Source organism: Ambystoma mexicanum, chromosome 6q (genome assembly GCF_040938575.1).
Source record: "Ambystoma mexicanum isolate Mex_15411 chromosome 6q, UKY_AmexF1_1, whole genome shotgun sequence".
Lineage (NCBI taxonomy): Eukaryota > Metazoa > Chordata > Amphibia > Caudata > Ambystomatidae > Ambystoma > Ambystoma mexicanum.
Genome location: NC_090937.1, coordinates 1,414,611,427 through 1,414,627,953, shown reverse-complemented (window position 1 = coordinate 1,414,627,953; position 16,527 = coordinate 1,414,611,427). Strand labels below are relative to the sequence as shown.

At 46.9% G+C, this 16,527-nt stretch overlaps 1 protein-coding gene across 5 annotated transcripts in view; it reads left to right on the top strand.

Annotated features, from left to right (window-relative positions):
- The window catches only part of FAM193A (family with sequence similarity 193 member A), a 974,920-nt gene that overhangs the window by 299,969 nt on the left and 658,424 nt on the right, over positions 1–16,527 (top strand). For all 5 annotated transcript variants that reach the window (XM_069632109.1, XM_069632106.1, XM_069632108.1 and 2 more), the window contains 2 exons: positions 5,248–5,360; positions 8,081–8,317. In XM_069632109.1, the coding sequence (XP_069488210.1) occupies positions 5,248–5,360; positions 8,081–8,317 (350 nt within the window). The remainder of the gene's footprint in view (positions 1–5,247; positions 5,361–8,080; positions 8,318–16,527) is intronic.

Sequence of the window (16,527 nt, the reverse complement as noted above, 5' to 3'; positions counted from 1 at the left end):
TGAGGTGGCTCAGGCTTGGACAGTCCTGCATCAGGGATGTCCGGAGGATCTTCCTAGCGCTCGGGTCTGACTTAAACACGATCTGGTGTTCCTCGCCCTGGCTCTTTGGTTCCAGCAGCAGCAGTGGAAATGCAACCAGCTTTGAGAGGATGTCAGACCGGCTTACTTTGGAGTTGATTGGTCCCACCAACTCAGTGAGAAGTCGTCCTTGCAGGGCTTCTCTAGTTGAGGTGAATTCGGTGCGTCAGCACAGCAGCAGGGCTTCACCGGGCAAACCAATGGTCCAGGAGTTGCTTCAGGCGTCTCTTCCAAGTTCTTCTTTGGATTCCTTGGTCCAAAGGCAAATTTGCTCTCTTACTCCTCTTGGACCTCTCGGCGGCCTTTGATCTCGTCAATCATGAAATCCTCTGCCACCACCTTAAATCAGCTGCACACTTCTCCGATAATGCTACAACCTGGATTAGCTCCTTTTTAGACAATAGATCTATGCGCGTGTTCTCTCCACTAGCAGCTGCCCAACCTGCACCTGTTTTCTGTGGTGTGCCACAAGGATTTTGTGTTTCACCCACGTTGTATAACGTGTTCACCAAACCCCTCTTCGATATCTTGGACTATCTGGGTGTCACTTACACCAACTACGCTGACGACACCCAGATACTAATCCCTATCTCAGGTGACTACACGGCTGACTCCCTCGCTATCAATGTCGTCTACCAGGTCATCCAGGCGTGGATGGCTCAACACGGACTCTGTCTTAATGATGAAAAGACTGAGCTCCTTATTCTTGGTTTGCCACAAAAACTTACCAAACTCGACCCTGCGTTCAAGTCCTTCATCATCGATGGGAATATTATCCCAACCGCCAAGGACACAAAAACCCTAGGGATCTACATTGAATCGACCCTATCCCTGACCTGACAAACTAACTCAGTCTCTTCCGCAGCGGCATGTACCTGCAAGCTTATTACAGCCTGTCGCCCTTTCCTCTCCGCAACCAATTGTGTCACCCTGGCTAAAACTCTTGTATTATCCAAGATTGATTACTGCAATGCACTGTACCTAGGCACCAATTGCTGCAACCTAAACAAGTTACAAATTGTCCAAAACAATGCGATTAGAGCTGCCCTCAACATTCCCATGTGCCAACACATCTGACACCAGACGCAATATTCGCTGGCTCTCAGTCCCACACCGTATCTCCCTGAAAACCCTGGCTCTTACCCACAAATGCCTTCATAACCAAGCTGCCTGCTACCTGGCCAATCGATTTGCCCTCCACAACTCCATTAGACCCGCAGAATGGCTCATTTAAACTGCCTTGAGGTTCCACGTTTCAATCTCCAAAGATCAGGTGGAATTAGCTTGCCTATCTTGGCAGCTAAACTCTGGAACACGCTTCCTAATGAGCTTAGAGCAGAACCCTCATTCCCGAGATTCAAACACCTTACGAAAACCTGGCTGGCCGTCCAGGACATTTAGCTCTGGGTTCTCTGCTTAATTTGTACATGTATATATAATCTGCTTGTCCTCTCATTGCTATTATTATACCTGTAAATTCTGTATTATACTTTTTAAACTTTGTAATTATGGTTCTGTCTGTTTTTCTTATGTTGTAACTAAGTGATGCGCCCGGTTGCCCCTGGGCCTGGTGCGCAATACAAATAAATAAAATACAAAAATACAAAGACTGCCTTCCAATCCGAAAAGTCTCGCCTTTCATGTAGGTTTCTCCCATTCATTCCAGCCTAGCTGTCAATCGGACAGCCGGACAGCCAGTCAGCCAATCCCCTTTTGGGTGCATTCCTGTAACCAAGGGGATTAAGCACAGGGAGTTAAGGCACCTCCCTCACTTCCTGCCCCTGCCAGACATACTGGAGCCAGAGACGGGCTTCACTCGTGAGTCCTGCCAAAGACAAAATGAACAAAGGGACCAAATCTGGTTTGGCGCACAGAGTAAATCTCAAGAAGGACCTTTCCGACAAGAAATGGCAAAAAAGACGACCGGGCCATTTTGACGAAATGGGCACCCAGGGGTGCCTACCGTGGCTGCGAACCCAGCCCGCGGTAAAAACACACAATGGTAGTAAAACGTAAACCACTGCAACCAGCCGTTAATTGTAGAAAGGGTAACATAAAAATGTTACGTGAGAAACTAGATAAAGGGCATACCAAGGAACCCCTCCAGCACCCTATGGTAAGATACTGTGTGCTGAGTCTAGAAAGTTACAAAATGTAAGTAAAGTCAATTTCACTTCACTGCTCTTGGAAACAGTAGTTTCATCAAGAGAAGGTATTTAAACATTGGGGAAATCTGCCACTGCACTGAAGGTGCTGTGTGTCACAATGCAAAGATGATGCTTATGGAGTTTGTCAAACTCCAAAGTCAAAAACACAGAGAATAAATCACATTAAAATTACATGAGCTAAAAAGTCCTAAAGTCTAGTAAAAACGCTGGGGGTTTCTAAGGTAGAAGGGAAAACACATTTCTGACAATTCTCCTTAACACAAACCTTCTGACAGATCCTTTAGTATTAGTTTGAGGCATGTAAACCCCTCTTAGGAGATGGGGGGGGGGGGGATAGTGAAGGTTTCTTTTACTATAAAAGTTTATAGACGTCAACATGCCACTCTATTTTCAGCTTTTTTATTCAAAATAACCCCCCCCCCCCCCCCCCCGCCCCTTCTTACAGTGCCTATAGACTATCTGGTGGGAGCAAACAATTTTACAATGTTTGCAATATTTCTAGTGTGCACATTCGTGCTTACTGCATATGACAACTGAAATGTGGCTAGTGCCCTAAAGAGGCCATGCTATGAGAGTTTCACTTGCTAGTTGGCCTCTAGTGCTTGGCTGTTAAATCCTGAAATAATGCTATTTTGCATCCTTTATATTCAATATATGGGTTGTTCCTCACTGAGTGAAGGTTTTCCTTTGTTTATGAGTTTAACTTAACCAGGATGTCTTTCTTTGCTGGTTCTTGGGCTAGGGCCCTCTTTGCTCGATCTAGCTATATTCCAACCATGTTCTATTGGCAGGCGGTGCATGAAGAAGTCCCTTATGAACACTTCAAGTGGCTCCTTTACCGCTTTGTTTTTAGGTTTTTCCATCTTGAGATATTTCAAACTTGTCGAGCAGTTAAGTGGGGATCGACCTCAGTGCTAGCACACCTCCTTGAGTGTCGTCCTATATTTGTTTGGCTGCCTTCCTGCCTTGCCAAGTCAGCAAACCCCATATAAGCTCATGCACTTGCCCAAGAACGCTGCTGCTTTTGCAGGCTAGTGGTGCCCAGGAAGGATGTGGGACTGTCTGGTCCCATTCCACATCCGTGGTGCCTGGAAATCTAGGTGTGGCGTGAGTGAAACCACCAGTGTTGCCTGATTGGACCCACTGCTGGCTGTTTGAATGGTTCAGATCCTTACCATGTGTGGGCTTGGACTTCCTTCCAGGCAGAGTCTTGGATAATGAGCTGATTCCTGTAGCCGTTTCTACAGATCTGTGTTTGAGCCAACTACACTGTGAAAGGTAGCCCAATTTACAGGGGTACCCCCTTAAATATATTGGGGTACCCCTAATCACGCTCACACCAGAATTAATGCACCCCTCTATGGAATGAAGGCCAAGAGTCTTTATCTTGCAAGGTTAACAAACTTTAATCTTTACAGAAAATTAGGATAGGAGCAAAGAACTCTGCTCCTCAACGGTCTGTTCTGTCCCCCTAACTGCTGCAAGCTCCTGCAAAGCAGGGGCCTTATATACTGTTCAACTTGGTTACTGGATATTGGCGTAGCTCATCCAAAACTGCCCCCCTTACCTTTTAAGGGATTCTGCAAAGTCTTCCTTTCTTCATCAGCAATTCCTGGCAGCCATGCTACTTTAATATCTTACATAGACACACACTGCAGCCATGCAGATTTTTACAAACCTTTTTATAACTAATTTTCATTCATACTCCACTCATCTTACTCATATGTGTATGCGGTCCTACAATCTTTTTTAAACCTGATTTCATAATTCTGTGCCGTGCATTGAATATGTACCCTCCTATTCTTAGTATACATGGGCTTTTGACAGACATCCAACAGCTGCTTAGTTACCTCGTGCTCTCTGCCATCCTTATCCTCGGTGATGTAATGCCTGTTTTCTATTTTTAGCACAGGCTGCATTCACCATGACTTGAGAGACTAACTACAATTTAAGAGTTTTACAAATGTAATCAATTAAATAGTTATTTGCACCTTATATTTAAATACTATTTTCATTTAGTGGCTGGCCACACGTGTGATTATTTTTGCATGAAAGAAGTTTTCTCAGTGCTATAGTGCTTAGAGGAGTCTTGCCTAATTGTAAAGCGCTTGTGGGGTGCACTAAGGCGCTAGCGCCTACCCAACAACTGCGTAGAAGAGCAGCCGAATGAAGATTTGTGTAATATTATCACCTGCTTGTTTCAATTTAGTGTGCATTTTGGGCCTTGAATAAATATTGTAGGTCTGTAGTTAACTGTCTAAATTGAATTATTGTGCTTCAATCTGTACTCATTGTGAACCCATGACCCCACTGACGCACTCCTGAGAATAGCCTTGTCTCCTCTCCACTGCTACCTTGATTGTGTTTTGGCTAACCTCTCAGCTACCCTGTTCACTATAACTAGGATGGCCTCCTACAATCTGTCCACCATCCCAGATTCTATGAATCCACATTAACACACAAGATATGTGAAAATATATTAAACACAGACCTTCTTTATTCTAATGTTTGAGAAATGCAAAGAACCGTGTGACTGCTAAAATATGTTGATCAAAAAGTAGAAATGTCATACCTCCTACCTTCAAAATGTAATACAAGGTATGTGTAGTATTCTGCATGAGTGGATCATTCATCTTGCCTTTGGAATAAATGCATCGGAATGAAATAGAAACGGTGAGGTTTTATAATCGATCTGGAGCAACTGTCCTCTAGAGGGCCAGTTAAGGAGATATGGCGTGTAGTCATATTGGAATTTTGCTCTGAGCAAGTTTAGTCGCTCGGGTGCATTCATGCCTGACTTTTCTCAGTCCTTAAATCTGATGGATTTTGGTCACAGAATCACTACTGTTCATATCTTGACAATGATTTTAGGTTAATGCATTGCTGTAAAGTCTGCCTCTATTGGTTTTCATCACCAAGTCCCAGTTGGCAGTGCCTTTTACTTGCATTGAAGCTGTAGTCCAATAAATCTGGTGCAAAATGTATTTGTGTACTTTTTTAGTTAAACAGCAAGAAAGCACTTACTGGGGAGAACAACTTCACAGACACAATGAGGCACATGTTGTCAACTCGCCTGAGCATGCCAGACTGTCCCAACTGTAACTATAGGAGAAGGTGAGCTCTTGTTATTCATGCTTCTTTAGCAGTTAAAGGAATTAGAATGTTACATTTTACTGTCACTAAAATGCAGAATTGGTGTTGATGGTAATAGGATGCATGCTTTTTGTTAATTTAAAAAAATACTTCTGTTAAAAGCTCTCCGCCTTCTGAACAGATTATTTCTTATGACGTATGATATGGCATTTGTAAGGTGCCTATACACAAGTGTTTCAAGGTGCGACATGGCAAGGAATGGGTACAGAGGGAGGACAGAGAACGATCTTGCTAGGCCAAGTGACATTGAGAGCATGCGAGTGCAGGGGAGGGGAAAAGTGCTAGGGGAAAGGGGAGTGGGAGGTGCTGTACATGGACCAATAACAAGAAGTGCGGTCAGTAGGTGGCAGGTGCAAGGGTAAGTGCAGGCAGCAGCTGCCCAAAAGTGCAGGTAGGGGGACTGTAGGGTTACAGATACAGACCCGAGTGCAAGGGTTGCCAGGAGGCAGTGCGGGTGTGCAACTGGGCCCGAAATCAGAGGGTAGCCAGGTGAACAGTGCAGTATCGGACAGGAAATCGGCAGGGGAGAGGAAGGGAGAAGGCAGAAGCAAAGAGGAAGGTCTTGAGGTGCTTCCGGAACTTGAGATGGTTCTCCTAAAGTTTCAGAGAGGCTGTTCCAGAGGGAGGCCCCACCCAAAGAAAGAGATCTACCACCAACTCGTCGTTTGGAGAAGCGACTGACCCTGTGGGAGTTGGAGGTGGAGGAGCGAAGAGCTTGAGTAGGAAGGTATTTACAAAGCAGGAGTTGGTGGTATTGAGGACCCAGGCCCCAGAAAGCCTTGTGGACAATGTAGAGGGTCTTGAACTTAATCCTTGTAACCACTGGGAGCAAATGCAGAGATTTCAGTGCTGGAGAGATGCGATCCTTGGGCTTAAGGCCAAGGACAAGTCTCACAGTCCTGTTCTGGATGAGTTGCAGAGGGCGGAGAGTAGAAGCAGGCAGATTTAGAAAGAGGCTGTTGCAGTAGTCCAGCCTAGAGAGACCCTGACATTGAGCTTCTGGGGGAAGGAGAGGGAAGGAACAATACCTTTGAGGAGGTTGGAGGAGAAAAGGAGAGCTTGGAGTCGAAGATGCCCCCGAGGTTCTTAGCCTCACTGGTGGGAGCAGTAAGAGGGCCAAGGGAGCTGGCCAGAGAGTGACAGGAAAGGAGGGTGCAGGTGTGCTGATGAGGAGAATCTTGTCTTACTGGCATTAAGTCAGAGATCGTTGGCGGCACACCACTCCGGGATAGCAGACAGTCGGGGATGAGAGAAGAGGTGGCAGAGGGGAGCCTGAAAGTGTCATCCGCATAGCACTGAGTTGGAGCAGAGAGCGTCAATGCAGTGGGCGAGAGGTGCCGGGTATTAGTTGAACTTCCAGGAAGTGAGGTTAGACCCTGGGGAACACCACAGGTAGAGAGTGAGATAGAGGAAAGGAAGGACCCAAGTTGGACTTGGGAGGGTCAATCGGAGAGGTCAGCCAGGCCCGGGTCTGATCAGTGATGCCCAGGTTATCACAGAGACGATTATGCAGGATGGCATTGTTGACCATGTCTAAGGCAGAAGAGAGATTGAGTAAGATGAGGACAGAGGAGAGATTACAGTGTGAAGATTAAGCTGGGAGATTGCCAGCTTTTCCAGGAGTCTGCCAAGGAGATGAGTGATGGAGATCGGGCGATAGATGGGCAGGAGGGGTCAGCTGCTTCCGGGGGTGAAGGGGAAGGCACCAGTGGCGAAGGAGTGGTTGCAGAAGATAGCCAGGGCAGGAGCAAGGTGGTCACTGTGGTCCTTGATGGTTTTGAAAGAACAGGGAAGAACCTGTTTTGACAAGGCTTCATAGATCGGCTTGTCTAGAAACCTTGTTGGGGAAGAACAGATAAGGATGAGAAAGAGGGAGGAGAGGTGGCCACAGGGGTGCCGGAGGTAGAGGAGAGAGTAGAGGGAGGAGGACGACAGGACGAGAGAGTGGACAGGATGTCCTGAGTGTTAGTGCTGAAATGAGAAGCCAGGGCCGTGCAGAGGGCCTGGGAGGGGACAGAAGAGGTAGGGACTGCAGCAGGATTGGCAAGCTCTTTTCAGATTGTGAAGAGTTTGGCCGAGTTGTTAGATGCCGCAGAGATACAGTCTTAGAAATGGGCTCTTTTTGGTGCAGACAGAGAGCAGTATTACCTTTGGCGCAGGCGGCAGGACAGTTTGTTAGAGGATGCGCAAAAAGCTAGCCATTTCCTCTCAGCCACCCTGCACTTGCGTTTAAGAGTGACGAGGTTAGGCATACCAGGAGTTGCACTTGGCTTTGGGCTTCAAGCAGATCTTCATGACCAGGGCAAGAACATCAAGAGTATCAGAGATGGAAGAGTGGAGCATGGGAAGGGCTGTGTTGGGATGGGAGTCGGGGGTGGGGGCAGGGGGGGGGGGTTCGGAGGAGTCGGGCCAGAGGGGCAACAGGCCCTGGATCCTGGGCTTGATGCGGTCTCTATAGTATATGTAATTTCCTTTTATTTTAAGTGTGCTCAGCGTGTTATGTTTTGGGGGTAACCAGAATGATTACAGTTGAGCCTTCTTTGCATACTGTAAATCATTTGAACATGTAAAATGTTTTGTTGTCTAAAATACCTATCCCTTTTTATATTTGAGGTTTTTTATTTTTGGCTTTGCATATAAAGTGTGAGAAGGCTGTGATTCTGTGTTCCCTTTTCGAGCAGGTGTACATGCGATGACTGCAGCCTTTCACATATTCTCACGTGTGGCATCATGGACTCTCCAGTCACAGATGACATCCACATTAACCAGTTACCACTGCACGTTGACTCTGCCCCGGACTACCTATCTGAAATTCGCCCTCCTAGTATGTCTTCAGCAAGTTCGGGTTCCAGCTCCCCCATTACCGTTCAGCAACATCCAAGACTCATCCTTGCAGACAATGGATCTGCACCTACCTTGTGAGTGTCTTAACATGGTTTTTTGTTTCTTTTTACAAAGTTTTATCCAATTTTAGCTTTACACCTGGACAACCTCTTTCACGATGCAGGTTTTGGACACCTGCTTTGTATGATTTTGCATTCTGTCATGTGCCTAACATTCCCAACCGTGTACAAAAACCTAGACCTAAACATTAACCCTTGTAGATATCGAGTGTCTATGGCGCACCTGTGCAATTCAGTCTTTGCAGTGTATGACTCCTTCCTATACTCATTGTTCTTGTCTTCACCGAAACCCCAACCACCTTTTTTGTCGACTTGTGCAACAGTCAGTTATTTAGCATTTTGACTATCCAGATGATAAAGGTGACAGAAGCCACACTCAAGGGAGGATAAAGTCTGCTTTTATTGGCTTCAGCTAGCCTCCATCCCCAAAGTGAACTCACTTGGAACACTTGGATAGGGGGTGGGGGGGACAGGCTAGAATCCAAGAACAGATTACAGCAATAAGACGCCCTTGTGCAGAAGAGACCAAGTAAAACAGGTAGTGAAGATCACAGACAGAAACGGGACAAATCTTCCTCTGGGATCACATAACCTTGTGAGATGAAATTATCTGAAACTGGGAGCTAGCAGGGAGGATAACCTAAAGCAACACTCAAAGTAGGCAGGGTGCATGACAATACTGAACAGAAAAGATGGGGGTTCGGGGTGCACACAATAATAGCCAATTCCCTCCATGCGCCTGTAGGGTACTGGCAGACCTTGAAGTTTAGAGGTTCTGCAAAGAACCTTCTTAGTGCGTGTTTCCCTCTTATTTTCCTGCACTCGTAACGCACTGGAGCCATCCCCGCTTCAGAGGTAGAATTGCCTTCCTTCTGTGGGGAGTTTCAGCTTCCAGATCATGTGAACCAGGAGGTTGATCTGGGGAAGCATGGCGATCAAACTGGTTGAAGCAACAGGCAGAGGTGTTAGCTTGTGGTACAGATGTTTAGCCATTCCATATCCTGCCATCCTCTGTGCAGACAGCCGCCCCAAGAACTTTCTAAAAATCTTTGGGAAGTACTGTACTTCCACACTCTTTCCTAACTTCAGCAGTCCAATCCCTAAGAGGAATGGAACCTTGTGCCCAAAAGTCACGGGAAGCACACTGCCTTTCGCCAAAATCTATATGTAGCAGGTAAATTACTTGTATTTGTGATTGTTCATAAGAGATGCAACAAAGCTACTAGGCAAGTTAAATGTTCTTCTCTTTCAGATGGTACTACACAGGTTCGATGACCAAAAGGCAGTGGAATGGAATGGCAGGTTACTAAGAGACTTGTTCTTAATGTTAGCCTATGAAGGACGGGGGGGGGGAGAGAGATAATTGCTTTGTGCTTTCTTACTCCCGGATTCTGATTTTCCCAGATGACTTGATGGGTTGACTTGGCGTTGCTATTGGAGGTTGTATTTCCTGCTGTTGGTTTTGGGGAGAGGTGCCCAGTAGCTGTGGATGCAAGGATTTTTCCAGTCACGTCCAGGAGCAGAATGCAACCCTGGGTGATGGAGAAATGCAAAATTCACTGATGCAGCCCTCTTCAGGACACTTCACAGGACAGGGGAAGGTGAGTTCTAGTGACGACCAACACACATAGCTGACTGCTTATCTCCTTACAGTAGCGGTTGTGGAATTCCTTCAATTCCTTCAAGGATAGGATCCCTTGTGGCTGGGAGGCTGACATTTGGCAGGAAGGTGATTTATACCGCAAGCTGGCGACCACCAAAGTACCAGGCGCAAATGCAGTACGGCGACTGTTCTACCACGGTAGCCCACTAGATCGCTGAACAGTCCCCTGGGTGTTTCAGGGACACTTCTGTAGACTCTGGACAGCTGGATCCTCAGGAACACTTGGAGACTGGTTGGTTCCACTAGTCCAGGGGTTGGAAGGCCCGCACAGTGCCTTCACAGATCAGCTAGTCCAACCAGGCTTCACTAGCCAGACACAGGAACCTTCTTCGGATCTTCAGTCAGTTGTTTCTCTAGAAGGGATTCTTGGTTCCAGCACTGATCTGAAGCGGTGGCTGCAGGGGGAGTCCGCTTATCCAAAATCCAGCCTGGAAGCAAGTCCAAGCCCACCAGTGGTAGGGATCTGCACCATTCAAACAGCCAGTAGTTGTCCAATCACGGAAAACTGTTGGTTTCACTCATGTCCCACACCCAGAGACTCTGGCACCACAGATGTGGAGTGGGACCAGACAGTGCCACCCACTTTGTGGGCCACACACAAAGTCAGCACTAGCCCGCATAAGGAGCAGCCTTTCCGGGCAAGTGCTTGACCTTATGAGATTTCCTGGTATTGTACGATCGGACTGAAAAAAAGGTCCGACCGTATAATGCGACCAAAAAATGCTACCACCAAAGGTTCCAACACCAAAAGTTCAAACCTTTGCTGGTAGCATTGCAGGTAAGTAAAAAAAAGATTGCAGGGGTGTCCCCGCAACACCCTGCTCACTATACTGTGTGGTATAGTGAACGGGGTGTTGCGGGGGACACCCCTGCAGCACACCCGCAAAAAAAACAGGGGCTCGAGGGCTGTCACCCGCAACCCCCTCTCACTATAGTGTGTGGTATAGTGAGTGGGGGTTGCGGGGGAAACCCCTGCAGACCCCGTAGTATGTAAGTGTGTTTGCATGAGAAAAGTGCAAACCTTTGGTAGTTCGCACCTTTCTCATGCGAACTTTCCGGCCACGGCAAAATCAGCTGCGGTTGGATCACTTGGAATCGGATTTCCTGACCAGACGGGAAGAATAGTGCCAAAGAACAAGCACAAATTCCATGGTGTGGCCACTTTAGGGCACTAGCCAAGTTCAGTAGCCAGTAAACACAAATGTGCACACTACAAATAACTCCACAATTGTAAAAATATAATTGCTCCCACCAGCTTTTCTTTAGGCACATATTTATTTATTTAGCATTTGTATTTATTTTAGCATTTGTAAAGCGCACTACAGCCCGCAGGCAATGAGGCGCTGTAAGGAGACTTTAAGAAGGCTTGCTTGAGGGTTACAGTAAGCGGCCCCACATGGTATATATATATAAATGCATTCGCTTAGGTGCATTTGCATGGATACATAGGATACACTTGGGACGTTACAGTTGGTTACTAACAGTTTAGTCTAGGTAGCAGGAGGCAACACAGATATTCTCCTATACAAGGTGATACAGTAGAAGTGCATACCTAGAATGACGGGGTCTTGGATGAAGAGGTTGGTTTTTAGGGCCTTGCGGAAGGCCGTGTGTGAGTCGATTGATCTAATCTGAGCAGGGAGGTTGTTCCACAAGGTTGCCGCCATAGTAGGGAAGCTGGTGCCTCCTCCACGCACTCTGCGTGTGTGCGGGACAGTGATGCGGTTGGCATAGGCTGCCCTTGAAGGTCTGGCGACTGTTTGTCTGGTTATCCTACATATAAAAGTAACCAACAACTGAAGTGTAAAAGGCTAGGGTGATAACAAAGGTATCCCCATTTGTTTTATTTTCTTGTTAATTTAGAACTTGCTTAATACCAGCAAGTGGTTTCTATGCATGTGATCGGGATTCAAACCTGTGCTGTACCACGTTGTCTTGCTTCCAAGACAACCACGTTTCCTCTGAGCTATCCTTCCTCCCGTTGCACTGCATTGTAAGATGCTATGTGCAATGTTAAAAAGGTACAAAAAGAAAAAAGATAAAAAGGGAAACCTATTTTACCAGTATGGATAGTCTGAATGATTGATCAGTTTTCCCACAGTAAATTGGCAAAATGCACGGGGAGTGAAGCCAAAGGCTTTACTTCCCCCTCAAAGTAGGAACGGGTTGAAAAAAAAATAGAAAAATTACGGGGTCTATAGAAACCATGGAGGGAAAGATGCCAAAAGTGATATTTCCCAAACACTGACCACTTGAAAAATAATCCATGACCACTTGTGCAAAATTAAATCTGCAGGTTAGTGTCCAAAGGGCCTGCAGCATCTAGTGATATCATGATCCAGGAGCCCTTGCGAACAGTCAGGGGAAGGAGGGATGCCATACATGTCTTCATGTCTTCATGACTTCATTGTTGGCACAGCTGGAACACTCCCTTACCCAGCAGTCTACTTGAAGATGAACACCAGGCCACCTGAAGTTCTAGTGGCACCAATTACTATATGTTCTGCATCTCACCCTTCAATAAGTGTCTTTGAATAAGGGCCTTTGCCCTACGCATTACTTGATATCCCATTTGAGACGGACCAAAGAGTTCCTGTGCTCTACCATTGTTGAGGAGGAGCATCTCTGGGATCAAGCAATGAGTGGGCCATCCCTTTTTCACCACTTTTACTTTTGTAGGATGACATCGGCCTGCTCCTGTTCAGTCCATACTTCTTCTGAAAGGCCCTACCCAGAATCTTCTGTCATGGAGGCTACCTCTCCTTTGCATATTCAATCTAGGATGCCTGGCAGAGGGTTCAGAGAAAGTCTGTCTTAAATGGAATAAAGGTCTTCCAGGTAGTGGGCCAACTCATAGTTTTACTCTTGCAAACAGGAGCATATGTGTGATAAGCAATGCAAGATGTAGGTGACGCTCCCCAACTCCCTGTGCTAGTACTTGCACTAGTGAATTGATTCATTTTGAGAGGGAAGAGGACTCCTCAGATGAACTGCCTGAATGTTTCCCCTTCCTTCCCCATGCAAAGACACTCCTCTCTCGGAGTAGTTAACTTCAGCAGGCCTGAGTCCTCTTAATAATATAGGCTAATATGAACGAGTTCTACATCTCACTGATACAACAGTCCCATGTCCTTTGCTGCTGGCATTAACCAAAACAATGGGCCTCATTACGAGGTTGGAGGTAGCCTTGCCGGTAAGACTGGCAAGGCTACCTCCACACTCGCATCCGTGTCCGGCACCTGCGAATGGGCAATTACCGGGCTATTCCGGCCCAGCCGGACCCCACAATTGCCCTTTCGTGGGTTCCGGGCCTGGTACTTCCCCATTCCCAGTTGAGCCCCATAGGGTTCAATGGGAATGGGAATGGGAACGTCGGATGCACCAGCACCGTTTACACCAGTGCCGGTGCATCCGACACGCTGTACTTGGGGGTGCTGCACTGCCCGCCAGGTCAGACCTGGCGGGCTGTCAGGCACCAGCAAGCACAGCATGTGATATGGCGGTACGGTAGCAAAGGTGCCGGTAGCGCTACCAGCACCATTGTTGCCTTTCCACCATACTTCTAATGAGGCCCAATGTCTTGTTTGCTGTGGGAGAAGGGGTGACTGTGGGGACTGTTTGTAATCTCTCGTCTGGCTGCTTCAAAGAGAATTTCCTTTTTCTCCAATGTTTATCTTCTGTGTAAGTAGATGCTGCAGTGGCTCCACCAGACTCTCAAAACCTTTTAAAAAATCTGGCCTACAACTCTCACAACCAAAGGCAGGATAAAAGCTCTCAAATAGATTTGGCGAGGTTGGAGTTTGGTCCGACTCTTGCTCAGAAAGTGACGTAAAAAAGAAAGTGACCTTAAAATTCATGTTGGTCTTGCTTTAAAGTGAGACTCTTGTCTTTGAGGATGCCAGATATCTGTGCAAGAGTAGTGCAGTGAGGTCTGGGGCGAATGAGATGAACCTTGAAGTGAATTGCATGTTTAAGATGGAGGGAGGGCGGGGGGGAGAGGAGCAGGTGGTCGATGGAGTGTTGTAACACTGAGGCTGTTAATGCTAAACTAAATGGCATCCTTGTGAACTGATATTCCCCACAATGTTTGAAGGATGTCTGTGCCTTGATGTCGGGTGCCAATTTGATCTGATCTATGTGAAGCACAGGTCCAGTTTGGAGAAAACATTGATGCCTTGCACATTGTTATTCATCTATCTGGTGTTAGGGAGGCACTGGCAATCCACCAAGATGTTTGTTGAGTCTCCAGAGGTTGACACCAAGCCTTAGGGCGTCTGTCGTCCTTATGGACCAGGACAGTGGGGGCCAGCCATTCCAATGATTCATAGATCTTCAATTACACTTTCATTTAGTTGAATGAGCTGTTTCATTAGCTGGTCATGTAAATGTGAAGAAGCATTCCTCATAGCATGCTTGACTGGAATGGCACCCAGCTTGAGTTTTATGCAGTGTTGGAATCCAGTGAGTTTGAAATGTGATTGGAAAATACTATCAGAAAGGACTATATGATCTCCATGCTTGGGAAATTCTGGAGACTGTCCCTTCTGGGTTAGTCGAGGACTAAGTCCTGTTCCCTAACACCCAGACTGAGTTCTATACCCAGATTGCCTTGATGCTGCCAGCATAGAATGGAATTGGCCATGCTTGCTACTTGGAGTCTTCCTACTGTTGTCCTTAATTTGATGGCGCAGACTGCTCCACACCACCTTATGATGTCCAACGTGCAGAGTATGGTCGTGGCGTGATACTGTTTTTGGGGGGCGGAGGGGCTGCATAGGTCATCCACATAGCCATGTAGATTTTGGGAAAGTTTTCTGTTAAATCAACCTTCCCTCCATATTCTATGGGCCCCCGCACTTTTGCTTTTTTTTTTTTCACCTTGTCCTGACTGTTAGGCAAGATTGTATGCAGTACTTTTTGGGTGCACTACAGCAACCCTGACATCCTGGCAATAGGAACCCAACCTTTGGTATAGGTCTGCACTACACAGGTTGGTGGTGTGTTGAGGAGCCAGTCTGATCTCAAGAGGGTTCAATGTGAGCTGTGGGGGAGTTGCACAGAGATTCACAGTGACACGTATTGAAATCAACTCTTACACACAAGGTTTCTTGATTAAAACCTTATTAATTTAACAGAGTAAGCCTTGTTCATAAGGGGGCAACATAAAGCAACACACAAATATACTTCAAAATACACACTTAGTTTTTTAAATCAGCAAATACCCATTTGGGATGGCCCACACACTACCTAAACCCTCAGGTGACTTCAATAGTTAGGGTGCTGGGGGCATTAATATATCACTGTTACATTTAGAATATGCTTGAGAGGAGTGTCAAAGAAAAGAGGTTTCAGAATAGACAAGTATTCACACAATTATTCTTAAGCAGGTAAGTACTTTCAAAATAACCCCCAATGCAAAGTCAGTTTACCCCTTGCTGGGAAGGAAGACACAACGCCTAAGCAGAGGAGAGCAGTCAGTCAGGGAGCCAGGCCAGCCAATCTTAAATTAGCAGAAGTCCAGGTGAACTGAAGCACTTCTTGCAGGTAAGTAAGTCTTGCACAATGTTTTAGAAGTCTTGATGGAATAGAATAAATCAAAGCGCGGCCACAAGCTGATTAGGCTTGTGAGGTAAAGAAGCTGGTAGGAACCCTACAGGGCCAACCGAGACAATCGTCCAACGAGGACAAGTAAGGTGGCACAACAAGAGGTAAGTTCTCTCAGACTTTACAGTACCTTTTAGGTTGAAGATACGTGCAGTGGATGACTTCTGTTCCTGTGCAGCTCTGCAGGTCCTGGTGTTCCTGGGCCTCAGTCGTCGGGACAAGAGGGAGGATGTCTGGGGACTCCTGCACTACAATGGAACGGACACCGCTCGCAACCGGCAATCTTCAAACAAGTGGCACTTCAGTGTTTCAGCTCCTAGAGTCTACCGCAATTAGCAACACTGCAGTTCCTGGCTGACGAGATGGGTTTTCCTTGCATCTGGGGTCCCTCACTCTGTTGAGGGGGCTCAGGCTCGGTCAGTCCTACTTCCTGGGAGTCCGCAGGATTTTCCTGGAGCTCTTGGCCAGCTTAAAAGCGACGCACACAATCTGGTGTTCCTCTCCCTGATTATTCGGTTCCAGCAGCAAATTTCAACCAGCTCCGAGAGGATGTCCAGGTGGCTTACTTTGGAGTTGATTGGTCCCACCTACTCAAAGGGAGAAGTCGTCCTTGCAGGGGCTTCTCTGTCAATATGAATTTGGAGTTTCAGTGTAGCAGCAGGGCTTCACCGGGCAAACCAATGGTCCAGGAGTTGCAGCAGGCATCCTTTTCAAGTTCTTCTTTGGATTATTTCGTCCAGTGGTCGATTCTGCCTTCCGAGCCAAAAAGCCTCACCTTTTTATGCAGGTTTCTACGATTCATTCCAACCTAGCGGTCAGTCACCCAGCAGGGTGGAGGTCTTTGCCGGACAGCCAGCCGGCCAATCACATCAGTGTTCATTTCTGCCTCCTAGGAGACTAAGCACATGACGTTTCAGGCACTTCCCTCGCTTCCCGCCCCCACCAGACAACCTGGAGC